Source organism: Agelaius phoeniceus, chromosome 5, assembly GCF_051311805.1.
Source record: "Agelaius phoeniceus isolate bAgePho1 chromosome 5, bAgePho1.hap1, whole genome shotgun sequence".
Taxonomy (NCBI): Eukaryota; Metazoa; Chordata; class Aves; order Passeriformes; family Icteridae; genus Agelaius; species Agelaius phoeniceus.
The window spans coordinates 65,119,772-65,137,745 of NC_135269.1; the positions used below are offsets into that span (position 1 = coordinate 65,119,772).

The following is a 17,974-nucleotide window of genomic DNA, read 5'->3' on the forward strand; positions in this document are numbered from 1 at the left end:
ATCCACCACAGCATTTTCACAAATGCTTATTTTAAATGTATCAGTAGTTCCACTGAGTTGCTAGAGAGCAGTGTGAACCAAACATTGTGCTCAAAGGAAGCAATCTTAGCCAGTGTTATGTGCATTAAAGTATAAAATACATGGATTTAAGATGTATCTATATTTGCTTGCTCTCAAGCCAGGACATGATGTTAACCATGTTATTTGAATTTAAGAGGCATTAGAACAGACATTCACTTGGTGTGCTTTACATATCCAAAAGCTGCCAAAGTAACACTGTACACTTTATAATGGAGCAAAGGGGATTCAGTGACCAGTCAGCATTCCAAGAGCTACCAAGTCCTTCTGAAGCCAGAGAATGACAAATTTATGGTGCAGAGAGCCTGAAAAGACCTTTCACTGATTTAGACAGTTACACATATAATATGCTGACATATCCTTCAACATGATTCTTCCTACTGCCACGGCTGAGCGAAATAAAAAGCACATTTTACTATGAAGATATTTTTGCTTGTGGTTTTGGGGGATTTTTTGGATCAGTAGACATATAGTACTCCTCAATTCTATATGTCATCTCTGTTTAATACAGTGTCTTTCCTTTCCTACAACATGCCCAGGATTCATTGAGATTGACTGAGAAAGTGCAGGAACTGACAAAGGCTATGATGATTTTATCAACATACAGAATTAGTTCAGCTCAGACTAAGGAGGTTCAGAAACTATAAATAGTCTAGGTATGTCTTTGCTCCTTGAGTTGTAGAGAGTTTAAAGTAAAGTAGAATTTATCTTACTAAGCTCTGTAAATGTTTATTTTTTTAAGAAAGCTCTGTAAATGTCTATTTTTTCCTTCCTCATACTATTTACTGGTGCATATTAGGTCAGTCATTGACCCATCTTGAGGCTTCAGGTGATGGAGAACATGCAGTTGTTCTCCTTTGCTTCCATATTGATGTGCACTCACTCACTTTGCATCGTATCTGCCCACTCTGGTGGAGATTCCTTGCACCCTCATCATTCCTGATTATTGGCCTCTGAGAGGCTGCACAAAGGAAATGCTGGCCCAAGTTATTTTTGGGACTGGGCTGCTACAGAAAGAAGACAGCCTCTTTTGCCAAAGAGATTATTTAGTAGTAGCAGTCTGGGATGAATCACTGGTGCGCTCAAATGCTGTGAGCTGGCTGGAGGGCAGGACATAAACACAGCAGATGCACAGGCTGGGTAGTCAGAGGATTAGAAGAAATGCATGGAAGAGGGAAAATCACCAAAGCAAAGTCCAGTTAGTGCACAGGTGGGCAGAAGTGAGGATTAAACACCAAGTCATAGACTCCTAAGAAGCCTATTCAGCTGATTTATACCAAGCAAAGGTTTGCCTCAAGCCTGTTTAAGTAATTAACTGGATGTACTGAAATGATTTTTGACAAGAAATATGGTCTGAATACAAAGAACTCTAAATATTTCAGGGAGATTGGACAAGGAGACAAGATAAATTTAAGTGCTGAGAGAAGGGGAAGGCAGCATGAACAAGCCTTTCATTCCAAAAATATGGCTAATCTTTTAACAGCCAACCAGCCTTGAGTATCTGAAATCTTATCTCCCAAAATATCACTTCCAAGCACACCGGATTAGCTGTGTTTACTATAAACTTTGTTACTGGACAGATGAAGGCACTTAGGGACTGCATATTTCATTTTGAATATAAATAAAGCTTTAATTAGCACTTACTGCTTTGTAATCTCACAAGCTGTAACAAATACCAACACTTCTGCCTGAAATACCTTCTTTTTAACAGAAAGAAGTGCCTGTAAAATCTTGGTTACTTGTGCTTGCCTGAGTTAGAAATGTAGATAGTTGCCAACTAGAAGGGGGGCTGTTCAACCTGTCACCTGTTGAGGAAATACTACCCCAAAATATCACAAAAAAAATTAAGCACAAATTACTTGGATAAATGGGGAAGTAATCCAATAGGACTTTAATAAGTCAGGCAGACTCTCATTTACAGAAATCCTAAAATTTCAACCCTTTTCATTGAACTGGTTGCAGAAAACAATTTGTTGGAGTGAGAAATCAAGCTTCTACCAAATTACATTGAGAATTCAAACATCAGATGTCCCATTTCCATGAGCATAGGTAATTGTATGGCTTTCTGACATTCAGTAAGATTGCTGTTTAAATGGCAGAGTGTAAATTTTGTGAAGTAATTTAAGGTCACGTCATGCACCTCTGTTGGGAGTCTTCCATGGAAATTTCAGTTTTCTGATCTGCAATTTATGTGCAATTAAGCAAAACATCTTAATTGCAGATTAAGTTTTTTCAAACCATCTAGCTAAAGATAAGTTCACATGAGAATAAAAGCCATCAGAAAAGATACTGCTCTATGATCAAGTGATTTAAAAATCAACTTATATTAAAGACTTTCTGTCATATCTATTTCCTATTCCGTTGTATCTTATACTATATAAATATAGCTTCATTAAAATGAACAAATGTTAGTCTTGGAATCCAGTAGGCAGGAAAACAGATGGCAACAAAACTAAAGAACATCTGCATCTTTGGGGATTTAAATCTCTTATTTGCTTGTAAGTAACAGTGACAAATTGAACATTAGAACAAAAAGTGCAGTTATCTGAAAAATCAGTCTACATCAAAGATGTCAAACACTGTGATTCATAAAACTTTAAAGACAGTAATTATCCTGAACAGCCTCTAAAAGGAAGAAAAAAAAAAGGAAGAAAAAAGAAAAAAGACAATGAGTGGAATTTCTAGAAGCAGGTTATTAATTACAGCCAGTGGCAAGATGTGCAAAAGGACTACCCAAAGAGAATTCCTGGCCTGAATAAAAGGAAATGTTGGGAACAGAGAGGAGAAGTGCTGAAACTGCAAAACGCCCTGGAGCCTTTCTCTTATTGAAGCTTAGCTATGTGACAAAGCTACCAGAAACAAATGGCATCCCCTGAAGCAAAGCCTTACACTATGGAGGAGAAAACCTCCAACCTTGCAGCTGCCTTTACAAATGGGGAAATGGCCAACAGTCTCCTTTCAACTTCTGTCTTCAGGTCCACAGTTCTTTCTTTAATTATTTTGTTTTACTTTACATATTCTGTCCCCCCTCAACTCTCTTAGGTACCAATCTAACACAGGAAAGTTAAATTGCTCCTTCAGGAATTCAGGTGCAAAATTTCTTGTCAAAACCATATGAATGTAGATGAAGATTCCTCTCGTGATTTCATCAGGCTGCAGGTGAAAACATCAAGCTACACATGGAGTGTGACTTGAGAAAGAATAAAAGCACACTTGAATTATAAGTTATAATAATTATATTATATAAGTTATTATAATTACAATAATTATATAATAATTATTATAAGTTATAATAATTTATAATAGTACTTGAATTATAAGCAAGAGAAGGAAGGCACATGAGACTTCAGAACTTTGACTGCTCTCCATGGATACATCAAGTAAACTTGGGGAAGTTACTTCTCCTCTGTGTCTGCAGTTCCCATCTGACAATGAGGTGGGGACTCTTTAGTTCCTGCTCCTTAACCAGGCTGGTTTTTATTTCATTGAGAAAGTACACTGAGCATGCATAACTGTTTGGTTCACCATGGAAAATGCTGATTTTTATTTTGGAAAATATTTAAACATCACACCCAGAAGTTTCCACCAAATTATCTTTGGATGGGATCCAGACTGGAAAACCTAACTACACAGCAAAAAAAAAATTCTGGACTGTTACTAAACATATCATGAAAAAATCCCCAAAATCCAGAAACTAACAGGCTCAGGTAAAGACAAGGATGGCTTGGGACAAATAAAAGAATAAAAACAGGAATGCATGATAATTAGTTTCCTCACTTGGACATATACAAGTGCCTGAAGTCACTTGCATTTGATATTGTGACCACAGCATTGATAACCACAGGCTGAGCGCTGGGAAGGGCATGAGACCAAAGAACAAAGGTAGGTCATCATCTTAAAGAGTCCTTTAGAATCTGGAATCCTGAAACATCTGCATTTACAACACTGTACTCAATCAACAATAGCAAAGCTGCAAACCATGGTACATTTTTATAGTAAATGTACTGACAGGGAAAAAAAAGATAGGAGAAGATAATTCAATCATGTGAGGAAAACTTAAAAATCAGAAAGTCATTATTTGCAATTTTACAGATATTTGAACATCTGAGCCACAGCACTCCCAAGTCAGTGTCTTTGGATTAACCATAGGGACTTCAATTAACTCTAGAGGCTTCCACTTCTGAGCCAAGGTGTACTGGCAGTGTCTTATGCAATGTCTCTCTGGCTTCCAAAGTTTGCTTTGGAGGTTGTGCAGCTGCATTTCCATAGTCCACTTTTTAAAGATCTGTCTTGACACTGCAACTTCTTTCTCACTTTCCTTGAGGCTCAGTAAAATTCAGTCACACCTCTTTACATATAAGCATATCTAACATATTTTTGCCTCATCTGTAAATCATGATTTCCCCTTTCAAAACACCAATTATTGAAACACACCCATGAGGGACAGAAATTTATGGAACTTCCTATACTTATATAACCCTTGCCAATAAGGAAAGTTGGACCAAAAGACCTGACAAAGCCTGATGTTATATCTCTTAATCCATCACAGTTAGAAGCAGATATTCTATGGAACTGGACAATTTCCAACACATCAGCCCGTAAAAATGAAATCATCATGATGAGCATCTGCTTTTCTACATAATTTGAAAACTTTCAAATGGCACATAATGTGCAAGTACCAAATTTGGAAGTCCAAGAGGAGCTGGTTGCCAAAGGACTCACGGCTGCAAGGACACTCAGTAGGCAAATAAGGGCCAAGGTTGTTCAAGGGACGATTTTTTCAGAGAGTTCTTAATCATTATTATTGAGACATCAAGAAAAAAAATGTTTCCCAGGGCTGGAGTCGTGGCTAGGCAATATTATGGTGACAAAGGAGGTCTATAAACATGTAACACACAGGAAGTTAAATCTCGTCTGGAATGAGTTGCCTCCAGAACTGGAAGCAGGATGGCTGCACGAGCATGGCTGAGAGCCCAGATTAATTAGCCCTGCTGAGAACATGTGAACATGGCTATTTGGCTTCCAGGACCTGGCTAGTGCAGCTGAATGGGAAAGCAGGACACTGCCAGGACAGCTCCAAGGGCTTTGGGGAGAGATCAATTATCTACACACCACAGAAATACCAATAATGATCATGGGCCAGTTATCCCTGGTCACAGTAAAGGCATGGCTACACTATATCCAGGACAAGAAAAACTTAACTTCCACACACCAGCAGCCCTGTGGCAAAGCCTGTGGAGACTCTGGACTTGGAGCCACAGAGGAATAGCTCCCTCCTGCCATTCTGGGAATACAAATTGCTCTGAACACCAGACGGGAGGCAAGGTCACAGCCTTGAACTCTGCTGATGTTCATGGCTTTGGAAATAAATTACATTACCCAAAGGTGGAATGCAGGGTGTGTCCAGGGCCCTCGACTCAAGAGCTCTTAAAATGATTACATTCCAGTGTGCTTAGAAAGTACAGTTTAACCAAGAGGGCTGTGCCTAATTGCAGTATTCTTTTCCCCAGGTACAGCTTGGTATATATAGGGGTGGAACAGTATTAAAAAAAAGAAAAAAGGGAAAAAAAAAAGGAAAAAAAAAAGACAAAGAGCTCACTTGTTCCCACTAGAACAAAGGCTGCTTCTGGATACCAAACACTTTGGGAAATATGGGGAAAACATCAGGGGCTGAAGTCTGATTTCTTGGCAGTTGGGGTCTCAGAAACCAGCCTCTAAGACTGCAAGCTTTAAGTTTTGCAATACATCACCAAAACCATTAAAGAGAAGCTTGTAACACAGCAAATGCAAACCGCTGTAATAATAAACAGGATTTTCATACTGCAGCAGAGAGACTACTGCTTTTGGCTAATTTCCACTTCATTCCAAGAGGATGAGGTTGTAACTATGAAAAGATGTGTTTCTATATAGATAACAAACAAACAAAGCTCCAACAACTTTCCTCCCTCTTCAAAACTTTTTCTGTGACTCCTCTATGTCAGATTTTTATTTCTCCCTTTATTTGAGTGGGAAAAATAGGAGAGAAAACTGTTCTTTTCTAGGGCTATACTTGTACATATACAAGGTTGTCAATATATGGAATTAGAATTCTGCCATGATTTAGTGGTGAATATGTACAAAAATGAGGCTGACTTGCTACTGGACTGCATAGAGCACATTGTATGGATGCTGAAATTGTATTTTTTTTCAAAATCTTTCTCAATGTGTAATGACTGTGTCCTCTCTTTATCTGATACGAAGTGGTTCAGCACTGTGGGCTGGAAGACAGTGTAGCTCTAAAAGCTTATGCCTGTGTTTCTAGAAATAGGAATAAGTGGATCCATGCTCTTAAGAAGTTAAGGTTTGGGTGATCAATTAATATACTATGTCTAACTGCAAGCATTTTAAAAAAGAAATAAATTTTGCTGGCTAAAATAGTAATTTTTCTTTTTTGTTATGGCCTTACATGAAAAGAAAACCAATAACCCCAAGCACTGCAATTTATGTAAGTATGAATACACAAGAAATAGTATCAGGTATTGCAGACAGGGCAATGATACTTTTACTGCCTTGCTCAAACCAAAAACAGGAAATGCCATGTGCCACGATAAATGCCACAACTGGTTTGAAAGTGGCTGCTGAAAGCAGTTCCCCCCCAGTGCCAGTGACACACAGGAGAGAGGATGCAGAGGCGAGGGAGGCTGTGCAGAGCTGCAGCGGCTGCGCTCCGGCAGCGCGGGCTGCGGGCACTGCGTGCAGATGCTCTGCTGAACAGCACAAGGGACAGTGCTGGACTCTGAGCAAAGAGCTGCCAGCAAGAGCACTGCAGTCTTCTGGCTCTGAGAGCAGCTGGGAAAGGGGAATGCTTTCCAGAGGTTTTCCCTAAGGGAGGGGATCGCTGAGAGACCATATTGTTGAACCCTTGGAAATTAGCCAAAGAATAGGCTGCATTGACTGAGCTCCTTACTAAAAACAAAGCCTGTTCTAATTTCAGCATGTGTTTCTGGCTTTAATGGACAGGAGCCTTAAGGCATGGCGAGGTAGAGAGCAATCAAGTTCTAGTAGAAAAAAACTGTGTTTACACCAAGCAAAATACTTCAGAAGTTGCTGAGCTCCTCCCAAATACTGTTATTCTCTGCTTAAGAGGGAAAGAAGGCAAAGGCTTAACTTTGTGCAAGACAGATCACATTAATGAGACAGTGCAATTAGAAACTGTTGTTATCAATTGTTGCAAAGGCATTGTTCCCATGTCAGAGACAATTAAGCACAGCAGATGTTTCATACCACAACACAGACCCAAAATATCTGTCCATGAACACACAAATCTATTTGCATATTTAATTTATATCAAATACCCACAATAATTCTATTTTTATTATAATAATTAGAAATATATTTTTTTAATTTGATGGTAATTAAGACAAATATAAAAAAGCAGAAGTCTGGATTATCAAAAGAATTCTGCAACCAGTGCTCAGTAAATAAAGAAGACAGTGTAGAACTATTAATAATAATCACCTTGCTTATCAGTTTTCATTGTTTTGGTTTGACTACTAAAAATAAAATTCATGACATTTCTCCCGTTAACATGATTACTCTACAAATTCATTCTCATTTGAGGTATGATTATACACAGTCATTAGGATTTCCTTACAATACATTTGCTTTTATAATGATAGCTTATCTCCCTTTTTCTCTAGGTAAAGGATGCTGGTTTTCTCTAGCCAATATATCTTAGTTTACTACACTCTCTCATGTGCCTTGGCTTGAAAATGTTGTCTATCAATTTCTCCTAATGCATTAAGTGCTCTCTCATAATCAGCAAATGCCATGTCTAGCAGCAAATCATAAATGTTTGCATTTCCATTCTGTCATTAATCACACTGCTGTGAAATACCCAGCTAAAGATTATCCATTCTTTTGTCTGGCTAAAAACCTACTAGAGAACTGATTTATGAATGAATGTTTTGTTATCTTAACACTTTAGGTCAAGGACAGAAGTGTGAAATGGCCGTGGCCACTGAAATCTCAGTTGGAGCAGGGAGTTTGCTGGACTGCAGAGCAGCTGTAGATCTACACATCCATACACTTGTCCACTCTTTGTTTTCCAGTGTGTGTCCATAGCTGAATGAGTGCTCTTCTCCCACATGCGTCTTATTGCAAATCACAAACACTTTTGTTCATGTACTAATTTTCAAGTTTCTCAAGAAACTGCCAGCAGAGTCACACTGCTCAGAAATTGCAAGTCAGTTAAAACTTCTGAACAAAATCATAGAAATGTACCTACTTGTGTGACTTCTGTGGTGTTGCTGATATCTAATTTATCACAATATAAACATTTGCTCAAAGCTTATGTTTATTATGTTACTAATATGAAGGCAGGTTTCAAGTTCCATTTCCTTGATTTTTACCAGTGATTCCTGAGGACCCAAAGACAGGATGGGAGCGCTTCCATCAACTGCTTCTCTTACTACAGAAGAGAGGGACAGAATGTCCTAGGGGACAAGGGACTGCATAGAGTGTGCATTTGACACAGAAGTCTACAAACCCTTCTGCCACTGTGGATAGAGACCTCAGTGAAACCATCAGGCTGCTAAACAGCAAACTACACTGACTGCTGTCTTCATGTGCAGGAATGATGTTTTTCTTCTTGTCTTTTGAGGAGGCTTCTGCCCTTGACAGAGATGCTCCTCCAAGAAGACTGAAGCTCATCAAAGCCTTAGTCTGTATATACCATTGAAGCACAAACCTTTCATAAAGGGCAAACCCAAGCAGAATGAAGGAGAAAGTGATGGAGTAATCATTCAAAGGAGGTCAGGCATCAGCCAAATTAACTTTTTACATTGCAGGAGACCCAGGGTCTCGTTCCTCCTGGTCAATGGGTCAAGGATTGCTCTTCTTCCAAAGGGAGGAAACCTCCAGGCAGATGTGGGTGTATCTCAGAAACTGTGTATTTCCTTAGCCTCCCCTCACCCCAGCAGGTTATCAGGAATGTGCAGAAACAAATGACTGACCCCAGCCCTCAGCAATGCCCAGGAATGGTGTACAGAGCCAAGCTAAGGAGTGGGTTTGTGCATCCATGCATCAATGGGCACCTTCCACAAAATCCCAAATACCTTGCCACTGTGTACACTTTAACTCATCCACCCTCACTGGAAGCTCATGAACAACACTGTTGCACTGAAGGAAAATATTTTACTGTTTGGACACAGAATTATAATTTATAAACCAATTAGCTTCTTAAAAGAGGTGCACCATCAATATCAAGTCTATTTTTTCCCAAGTAAATTTCAGATGGCATTAGTAATCAATGTTCAGAAAAATTACTACAGTGGCTCGTTTGCTAACAAAGGGGAAAACACATTTCTCACAGAAATAAATCACACTTAATTTTTATCAAAAAGATAGAGTCCGCACCTTACAAACTCTCCCAACTCTGGAAAGGATTGTCTTGTCAGATGTGCCACTATCTTGTGATATTTCTCGAAAAAAGAAGTAGATTTTATCATCATCTGGGTTATAGGTATCTGGGATAGGAAAAGTTCCGATGAATTTCGCTCCTGGAAATTAAAAGAAAAATGGGGTTAAAAATCTGAAGAAAAGCCTTAGCACTTGCTGTTAAATTCTGCATTTATGTTACATCTTTCAGTGAAATAAAAATATTATATAGATATGTAGCAGCAACTTTCTTACCAACTCCAAGTGAAAACCACCATGGAGTCTGAGGTATTTACTCTCAGGCCAATGTTTTTGTGTGTAGCTCTTACTACCACTTGCAAAAGTATGCAGCACTGGTTATCATTCTCTGTTTGGAAACAGAGTAACTCTCAGTACAAAATATTGCCTACACAAATCTACCTTACTGCTTTTGCCACCAGAATGAAGCTAAGTAGATTTTCTGAAATCACCTGGTAGAATTTAAATTAATTACTCATGGCAGCAGTTATCAATAGAGAAATATACTACTGTTTACTAGAGATAGCTTGCAAAGGAGTATTTCCCACATATCTGTAATACAGCAATCTTACTATATCTACCAAATCTGTGGAGTTTTTAACTTTTTTCTGTCACGGTTGGGATTAAATGTGTGAAATGGTATTTTTTGTTTGGATTTAGATATTTATTAGTTCTTATTTATATTATAGTTTCACAAACTGTGAGTTCTGTAGTACTTCATGTATTTTAACAAACTAAAAAATGGAGCCATATCTCTCTCTGTGAGGCTTTTTAAAGATAAACTATTTAATTAAGAAATGATACTTAAATTATTTTTATTTTTAGCTCAATAACTAACTACTTGTAATGTGGACTTTTTATTTAATTATACAATATCACCCAAATCCAGGAAGAAGGTGAAGAAGAAGGACTAGCTTCTGCTTTAAAACTTCTATTTTGTTTTATATATATTACTATTTCTAAAGTTTTAAATTCTAAGTTTTTTACTATGTGATATTACACACTTTGATTCAAACTACAAACTAATAATCTTAGTTTTATAATTTAATTTTGGACATTTTCTCCATGGCCTGACATCAAATCTAGTGTTCTCTTGGGGGTCAGTGTTTGTCAGCACTAAAAGTCTAAAATTCTCAGTAACCAGGGTTCCAACACAAATGCAACACAGTGCCACACTGGGATCCCCCAGTTAGCACAGCAAACTCCAAAACTGGTCGGTCACTCTTAAGGATCCAGCTCCCTGTTCCTGGAAACAGATTGGCTATATCAATGTAATGGTTTGTTTGGGTTATTTAAATCTGCTTTTTGCACAAAATGCCTTTTTGTGGCATGCTGGACCATTGCATTATTCCTGGTCTCCTCCAAGGCAAGCGTGGGTGTCTGCCTGCATCTTGCAGGCCAAGATGCTCTTCACTGCTCCCAAGCCCCCTCATCCATGGTCTCCAATCCTGCTCTACCTGCTCACTACTTTAGGGGTTTTGCTTTCGGCGTTGGGGTTTCTTGTTTGTTTGTTTTCATTTTAATTTTGCACTAGAATCATAACCTGAAGCAATTCCAGGGTCCCTGACTGCAGCAGAGCAGCCAGCAACCCTGCCTTGCACAAGTGAACCAGCTACTTGGGGCAGGGATTTTTAAGGCATTCCCCAGTGTGCTGCAAGAGATGAGCTCTTCTGAGGGCACTTGGATCAATGGTGTTTTTCTTTAAACAGAAGTGGCTATACAAATACAGTGCAAAGAGACCCTTGACTCTAAAATACATTCTTTCAGCAATAAAATACACAGTCTTTGTGCCCCAGTATCAGGTAGGCTGCAGTAGAAAGCAATAAGGAGGGTGGTGTAAGAATGCAGAGCAAACAGAGCACACTGTTTATATGGGGGAATACTATTATCAGCTTTCAATATATCTTCATGCCTTTGTCCTTTTCATCATGATTGTTACTTTATATTAGCCTTGAGGAATTTTCACCATGAACTCCACAGTACACATAGAAGAAAAAGGGAGTCCTTGATTCAAAAGTTTGCAGTCTGAGACAAAGGGCCTGAGACAAAATGGGATGTGTTGAAGTGCTCAGTGTGCACCTTTGTGACAGAAGAGTAAATTTATGGGTGAAAACAGTCACAGTGCTGCTTCCATTTTAAACCTTTCTGTCACTAGAGAATAGTGTCAGCAGAAAAAATGAAATGATGCAGGCATCAAGATCTATAAATTTAAGTTAGGATTTCAAAATGAGCTTGAGGAAAATATTCCATTACCCCTCAGGGCCTGTAAGGCTACTTTGAAGATTAGATCTCTAGGCATGAATAAATACACAAATATGCTTCTAGTATGGTTTCTTAAATATGTGGTTAGCAAAATAGCCATTTAAGAGGAAACCTGTGAAATTCTTCTATTCCATGTTTTTGAAAGTCACATCCCTTTTTTTTCTTAATCCACATTCACAGAACAAAACACTGAATGTATGGGGGGTTGAAGATTAAACTTCATTGCTTTCCTTGGCAAGCCAAATGCAAAAATAAATGTCTCAATACCAATTCCTGGAACAGATTTAGAAGAATCTCTAACTAATTAAAGGAACACCAATATTTAACAATTTTAAATCACAACTGAAAAGACTGAAATTGAAAGTTAAATTCGAACAGAAATACATCATAAAAGATATGAAGTGAAAATAATTAAATGGAAGAGATTATGACCTCAAAAGCACATAATGTTCTGTAACTGAGATGTTTGTCTCATCTTTTCTAACCCATCTATCCAAAACATAAAAGTGCATTTAAACTAACTGTGAATTAGGCTTTTGGATTCTTTTTATGGGAGAAAAAACTAATTATGATGATTTTAAACTACTGTTTGTTTTCCCATAGACAGAGCTATCCCCTCCACTATTTGCTTCAGCAGAAGATCTTCCCACATATTAAGTTCATGTGTAGATTGTATGTAACCAGCCTGGGGATTAATGGCTTCATGAGCTCTGGCAATAGATGGTACATGTGCTGCTTGTGCTTTTTTTCGTGTGCTCTGATGGGGAAAGCTGATACAGCTGGTTCTTCACTGCTGGGGTGGCTGTTGGTGACCTGCTGGCCACCACCCCCTTCTGAAACCAGCAGTGATTTTGGGCAGTGCAACCTACGGAGAACTTAAGCTCAGAAAAAGAGACCCACAAAGCAGTGAGTGTCCCAGAACACAAAGAAATTAAAAGCAACCCAAAACAGTGGGAAGCAGCACCTCTGTGTGTACCTTGGCTGCCAGGAATACATGGCATGACAGAATACAAAGGACAGTGCTTACCTCATTTACCAAAACCACTTAGAAGTCAAGCTCCTAACCCATTCTCAGCCAGGTCCTCTCTCAGGGAGGGACAAAGTGACAATGAATAATCCTATTTTAAGACAGATTCCTACAATAGGCGGGGTGAGTCACCCTCTGGAAGTGTCACCTCTCTCAGTAAATTACAGAGGCAAGCAAAAGGACTGAGCTCAGACAGGATGCTACATTTGCCTTTTAGAGCTAAGGGAACTGAATCCCATCCAAAGTTCGCAGGATATAAAGAACTCATTGCCTCCAAGACTTTGTCCTGGAAAAGACGACTAAATTGCTATGAAAAAAGTGAAAAGGAAAAAAAAAAAAGAGATGAATGCAATTCAAGGAAGCCCTCGTTCCAGCTATGGCCTTCCCTTCCTACGAAGGAGGCAGGAATGTGCAGCTGCTCACTGGATGCCTGTGTGTAGGCTGTGGGGCGCTCTCTGCCCACGGGGCTGGCACGGGGCAGACTCAGTTCCAGTGGGTGGCTTTGCCATCCGGAGAGGAGCCACCAGCCCCGTGTGCCTCGTCCCTGGGCGAGACAGCTCCAGTGAGCAGCTGTGGGAACCCCAGGTGGCCCAGCCCTGCTCCCCTCTGCTCCAGTGCCACCCTTGCGGGAGGATGAGCACGTGTGAGCCTGAGTCATGGGAAAGATTAGCTGCCTTCCTCCTGCCCCCTCTGCCGAGCTGCTGTTCAGTCACTGAGATTGGGACATGTCTTCATTAGCCAAGATAGAGATGCCCTGCAAGGAACTGGAAGGTATCCCACGCATTTTCCCTCATGCTTTGTCTTTACCTCCCTTCCCTCAGGGAAGGATAATTTTGTTTCCAGAAACAGAATAAGACTAAACTTTAAAAATATTAAGGTGCATTATAGCAAAACTTCCTCGGCCCTCTGGAAGAAAACAAGCTGTACATTTTATGCTTATCCTAAGTAAAACATGAGTCATGCACGGTAATAATTTATTTCCAATTGTACAATTATCCAAGTATGCACAACTTTTACTGGAGGTCTAACACATGCTTGGTAAATGGGCAGTAGATTTAGGGAAGAGGGGATTTACATGAGATGGGAGTTTTAAATCTGAAATCAAGTAAATATTTTCTTTATACCAGTATCGGCTGAAAGCACAGAAGTATGTAATTGGTAACATTACACAATAAACCAGAAATATATTGGCCACCCTATGGCTTATTGCAAAAATGATGCCGTCATTTCAAGTTGCACTTAAAAATATTCTCCAACCTTAAAAGGACTGTTTCAAAATATTAAAAGCACCTAGTTTATGTCTATGCCTCTTAGTATAACACTGAATGGATTGTGTTTGTGAAGTCTTAGACAGAATTGTGGCTGTAGGGTTTTATATGGCTGGAAGCAGGGTAAACCTGAAGAATATATAGGGTCTTCAGTGTTTATATAGTGTGGGGTAATTTTCACCTCACAGTCTAGCACACTAAAGCTGTTTTTCAGACCCAGACATATTAATATACTGTTCTCCTTAGAAAAGTTTCACAAATACAGATGCTTTAAGTGAAAACAGAATAAATTGTGAATCAATATGAATGAGAGAGGAAAGGCAGACACGCCCCCCCCCCCCCCCCCACTAAAACATTTAAACACTTCTCAAAGCTACAGTTTAGTCTGTTTTCTTCTACTGTTCCCTTGCCTCAAACTGCTCATGAAGAAACAACAATAAGAGAAAGAAATGTTTGGAAATGTATTTTTAAGCTACAAGTTCTTTTGGACTGGCAGCTGAACCCTGTAATGCTCATCAATGTGGATCTATACTAATGATTGCACCAGACGCTCCTCAGGGCCAAACCACAGTAAACCTTTGTTTTTACCTTATTACTGCATCCCTTAGGAAAGCAGCTACCCAGCCACCTTTCCATGCTGAGCATCTGCAGGCCATCAGTGATAAAACTGGATATGCACTTGCAAGGCTAATTAGAATTGGAGAACTGACTGCTGGATGGACCCATCACGGTCCATAGCACAGTCCATTTCTGCTCTGCACTGCACAAGGGGTGTGTGGAAATCAGAGATGAGATAGGAGAGGTGGGACAAGAAAGACTTTCAGCACAAAAAATGAAAGCGGGATAGGTCAGCAGAGTGAGATTCTTCAATCTCCTATTTGGAAGGGTAAACATGACTTGTAAGTGGATTTTTCTTTTTCTCCTGATCTTGCAGCAGAAATCCTGGAGTTATGGAGCTGCACTTAGATAGAAATCCAAGGCAACAATAGAGAAGAAGGAAGAGAAGGGGTAGGGAAAAATTATTAAGAAAAAAAGGAACATTTCCTCTTGTTGAGGTCTCAAAGAGTTAAGAGGCAAAATTATCCTTTTTAGAAGTTGTCTGCTGGGAAGACAACTTAATCCTGTGGTCAGCAGGCCCTGGCCTTACACTGCACCCATAATAGTCACACAGGCATCCCGAGCCAGGGACAGTGTTGCCACATCTTTAAAGACAGTTGACAGCTATAAGGGGGATGCTTTAATTGTGCAGGGTTAGCTTGTGAGTGAAGTTTTCCATGTTACTCTGTGTGTGGTTTGAGACTGGCTGGGTGCAAATGCAGCCAGTTTTTTAGAGGGTTTACTAGCTCCCAATGTTTTTTAACGGGCAAGAAAAAGCACTGTTTTGCTTGGGAAGCTATTTTAGTGTGCCCTTAGTGGTTTTAAAATGATCCTCACAGCAACAAAGGGTACTTTTCCCCCTAAAAAAGGAAAAGGGAAAAAAAAAAAAAAAGACCTCCTACCAAAAAATGTGGGATTTCTAGTCTGTTGTTTCAATATGCTATACAGAAGAGCTTCTGACAAGTGATTGGAAAATACAGTTTAAAAAAGTATTCTGACAAGACTGGATATAGAAGCATTTCAATCATGATATTATTTCAATGGTAGGATTATACACAGATATACACATCAAAGACGGAAACTATGATTAAGTCTTATGCTCCCACTCTTCCCTTAATTAGCATTTTCACCTCTGTGACTTTTCTCAAGTGCATTTCTGTTCCACTGAGCTTTTTCAAAAAAGCCTACGTAATCCAAAGCCTCCATGATACAATATCTATATTTATAGTTACTGGACATATATTTATATAAGGAAGGAGCTATTAACTTCAGAGGCAGGCACAATGCAAATGACAACAGCATATGTTTGGGATCTTACCAGTAAGCCAGTAATGCTCAGAAATGTCAGTTCTGATGTAATGGTGGTCATGAGAAGGGCCCAGAGAACGTGTCAGAGCAGTGTCTTTGCCAAGGAAATCAGAAGCTGTTCCAGCATAAAGATACTCATCTGCAAATGAAAAAGAAATAGGATTCCTACAGCTGTATCATAAAAAAAAATTAAGACTATTTACATTTTGTTGGGTGAACAACACCTGTGTTTAATTGGTCTATAAACTAATTTAATGCTTTAAAATATTACTGGATCATATTTTAATGGGTTTTTTGGTTCTGTGGATTTATTTACATTTAAATGAGAGTGATATTTGTAATTTTATGTCTGAGAAGTAACGTAGCCAACGCCTAATTTTCAGATCTTTTAGGCACTCAGGAAAGTAAATTTCCCAGGCTTTAATTGGAACTGGCTCTTAGGGGTATAAATGTCTATTTAATCAGAGCACCCTGTCCCATGCCCCTGGGAGCCATGGTGAGGGCATGGCCACCTGTCCATTCCAGCTGCTCCTGTGTCCCAGGACTGCCATGGCCCCAGTGGCTTTGCTGCTCCTGAGCCAGAAAAACAGGATGGATGCTTCCCCACTGGAATGCTGCAGCCTGGCCCATTCCTAGAGTAAGGATCTCCATCCAACAGTTAATTCACAAAGAGGAATTCAGGCACAAATTCAGGGAATTTGTGTTAATGGCGGGAATCTGGCTACAGACAAACCACCATCATTTTAACACAGAGTGGTGTCCCTGAACTAAATGACACATTTTGTTTGAATAAGGCAGCCAGAATTTGCCTCACAAGGACACTACATCTGTAACAAAGTGCCCTGCCACTGCTGCAACTACAGCCACCATTTGCTCTTCTGCCCCTTTTGTGGACAATGAAAATGCTAAGAAATGCGCAATATTTTGTTTCCCTTCATATCTCAGTACTTTTCAAAAAGAAGCAAAGAAACAGTATCACTGTAAAACTTTTTTTGTTTTTTACCACATAGTGCATTTTAAAATACTCCTTTTTCTGTAAAATGGCAAGCTTTATTTGTTGGAGAGGGTTTTTGTTTTATTTTGTTTAATGACTTGCAGAAATAAATCCCTAGAATTCATAAAAACAAAAAAGTTCATGTTCACAAATTATAATTTTATAAAAAGCTGTATGATACATAAAAATCCCCCTCCAAAAGTTCCTCATCCAGGTTTTCTGATACCCCTGGGTTGAAACATTTCACAAGATCCTTTAGAGAGAAGCCTTTGTTGAGTGTGAATGCAGAATAAATACCATTCAACACTGATGTTTGTGCTTTCATTTGCGAAAGATGTAAATGCACTTAAAAAAATAAGATCAAGGGAGGGAAAAAAATCAACAAACCAACCCACAACCCATGATCCACAAGCACTTTATTTGTCCAAAAAAGATCTATCATCTTTCCTTTTACCTCATTATTATTGTTACTTCTGTATTATTTCCATGACAGTTGTGGAAAGCACATCTTTCAGACAGCATGTTGCCTTTGTAAAGAAACAATAGTGCATTCTGAAAGGTATTTGTCATAATGAGGGATGGGCAGGGTAATTGGTGTTTGCTAAGTGACAGGCACTCTGTGATCGATACATCTGAAGGGCCAACAGAAATTCTCCATCCTTGCTTAGGCTCTGCTGACAAGGCATTTTCAGCACTTCTCTCAGCATTTGGTATCTCTCATTGCAAGTTTCTGCAGCGACCTGAACAGTTTTGGTGAGTGGTAATTTGTGAGGATGGATGATGAACAGGTGATTTTTCAGTCAAAAAACCTAGTTTTTCAAATTTATCTATGGGTCTACTTGAAGTGATATGCCAGGTAGTACTCAGATTGCTTGTTTCTACAAAGAATGAAAATTACTCAGTTGCATTAACTTACATATATGAGTGAAAATATAGTTAGATATTACTTAGCTCATAAATGTGTAACTGAATAAAAAGTGTTCTCTGAAGGATATAAGTAATCTT

The 17,974-nt window shown here is 39.1% G+C and overlaps 1 protein-coding gene across 3 annotated transcripts in view; it reads right to left on the bottom strand.

Moving 5' to 3' along the window:
- Positions 1 to 17,974, bottom strand: part of SEMA3D (semaphorin 3D) — a 141,303-nt gene that overhangs the window by 42,109 nt on the left and 81,220 nt on the right. For all 3 annotated transcript variants that reach the window (XM_054630795.2, XM_054630793.2, XM_077179196.1), the window contains 2 exons: positions 15,986 to 16,114; positions 9,475 to 9,617 (listed from right to left, as the gene is read on the bottom strand). In XM_054630795.2, the coding sequence (XP_054486770.1) occupies positions 9,475 to 9,617; positions 15,986 to 16,114 (272 nt within the window). The remainder of the gene's footprint in view (positions 1 to 9,474; positions 9,618 to 15,985; positions 16,115 to 17,974) is intronic.